The 2,053-nt window shown below is 41.5% G+C and overlaps 2 protein-coding genes across 2 annotated transcripts in view; one reads left to right on the top strand and one right to left on the bottom strand.

The window, feature by feature from the left end:
- TENM4 (teneurin transmembrane protein 4) overlaps positions 1-2,053 on the top strand; it is a 1,707,472-nt gene that overhangs the window by 260,274 nt on the left and 1,445,145 nt on the right. The gene's annotated exons all lie outside the window — the stretch shown is intronic.
- Positions 1,465-2,053, bottom strand: part of LOC138148221 (antifreeze protein Maxi-like) — a 6,758-nt gene continuing 6,169 nt past the window's right edge. Inside the window, exon 2 of the mRNA XM_069070777.1 lies at positions 1,465-2,023. Coding sequence (XP_068926878.1) covers positions 1,465-2,023 — 559 coding nt within the window. The remainder of the gene's footprint in view (positions 2,024-2,053) is intronic.

Below are 2,053 nucleotides of genomic sequence, written 5' to 3'. Positions count from 1 at the left end.
AGAGAGAGAGAGAGAGAGAGAGAGAGAGAGAGAGAGAGAAAGAGAGAATGACAGGGTGTAGCAGCAAGAACGCCAAGCGTCCTCAGGGTTTGCTGCCCATACAGGTTCTTGGATCTGTTTTGTTAAAGGAAAGCAACTCAAAATGGGTTAACAAGCTTACTTTTATCAGTCAGACATATATCGTTTACCTTGTTCAGGGGGAAAAGGTCAGCACCCCAAACCTCAAAGTATACAGGCATAATTATCAAGACAGAAACATCAAGTAGACAGATTTCCAAACTGTCCAACCATTACATCCATACCCAGCCAACATCTGGGTTTCCATATTCTGGGTTTTTCAAAGCCGGGGGACTCTCAACAACGGCTTCCCAGAATTCAGATCAAATCACAGAATATTTCTCAAAGTGAGTCCCAAAAACAAAGCTACAAATCAGGGCTTATGTAGCCTTCTCCTGGCTCAGAGAATGTAACAACCTTATTGACTCACTGGCCAATCAAGAAGTATCTACTGAAAAATAAGCCTCCCACCCCAGGCTTCAGGTGCACATTAGCCTAGGGGCAGGGAAGATCTTTAAAATTTACATTCTTATTACCCTGTATCTACTGAAAAACAAGCCTCCCACCCCAGGCTTCAGGTGCACATTAGCGTAGGGGCAGGGAAGATCTTCAAAATTTACATTCTTACTACACAGGGAAATGACTCAGTCAAAAAAATTTTTTATATTTAAGTGACTAGCAGTCACTTTGCTTGAAGGTTTGCAACACAAGCAGATTCTTAAATGTTGGTTGTTGGTTTAAGATAGGAGGGTCCTGAAGGATAGAGAATGATGAAATGAAAGCACCAGTAAAAATGCTAGATATGAGTCAGATGGCAGTGAATAGAGTGAACCTGAAGTCAGGAAACCCCGGGTTCAAATCAGACATCAGACATTTACTGTGTGACCCTGGGCAGGTCACTGAGCCTCAATGTTCTCATATATAAATAAGATTAATAACCTACCTCCCAGGATTGTTGTGTGGGTTGAATGATATAATATTTATTAATTATTTTTCAAACCTCAAATCACTATATGGATAGCATATATGAATAACAGTAGCAGCAGCAGCAACAATAGTAACAGTAGCAGCAAAAATAACAGTAGCAGTAACAGGTGTTATAGTAGTACCATGTTTCCCTGATAATAAGACCTATCCCGAAAATAAGCCCTCCCCTTACTGTGTAAGATTCCTCTAAAATAAGCCCTCCCCCGAAAATAAGCCCTATTGAGATTGCTACTGTAGTGAAGCAGTGAGCGTGTCATCCTGTTCTTCCCCAGTGATTTGCTTATTGAATAAAGGTACATTTTTTTGTTCACATTTACCTGTTTATTAAAATTGCTGTCAATGTTCATTAAAATAAGTCCTCCCCTGAAAATAAGCCCTTTGGTGTTTTTCTGTCCAAAAAAAAATAATAAGAGTGTCTTATTATCGGGGAAACATTGTAGTAGCAGCTGCAATAACAGTAGCAGTAACAGCAACAGCAGCAGCAGTTAAAGAAGTAACAGCACTAACAGTAGCAGCAGCACTTTGGGCAGTACCAGCAAGACTTATAGTAGTAGCAGCAGCAGCAGCAATAGCAATAGCAGTAACAATGGTCGTAGCAGCAGCAGGAGTTACAGTAGCAGCTGTGGTAGTAGTAGCAGCAGCAGTAACAATAACAACAGCAATAGCAGCAGGAGTTATAGTAGCAGCAGCAGCAGTAGTAGCAGCAGCAGCAATAGCAATAGCAGTAACAATGGTCATAGCAGCAGCAGGAGTTACAGTAGCAGCTGTGGTGGTAGTAGTAGCAGCAGCAGCAACAATAACAACAGCAATAGCAGCAGGAGTTATAGTAGTAGCAGCAGCAATAGTAGCAGTAGCAGCAATAGCAGCAACAATGGCGGTAGCAGCAGCAGTAGTAATAGCAGGACTTACAGTAGTAGCAGCAGCAGTAATAGTAGCAGTAACAGCAACAACAGCAATAGTAATAGCAGTAGTAGCAAGACTTAGAGTAGCAGCAGTAGCAGTAGTAGTA

This window comes from Petaurus breviceps, unplaced genomic scaffold (genome assembly GCF_028583685.1).
Source record: "Petaurus breviceps papuanus isolate PSGF00001 unplaced genomic scaffold, PetGlider_PUasm1.0 90823, whole genome shotgun sequence".
NCBI classification, from domain to species: domain Eukaryota; kingdom Metazoa; phylum Chordata; class Mammalia; order Diprotodontia; family Petauridae; genus Petaurus; species Petaurus breviceps.
The sequence above is the reverse complement of the archived record's forward strand: the minus strand, read 5'-3'. Positions and strand labels throughout refer to the sequence as shown.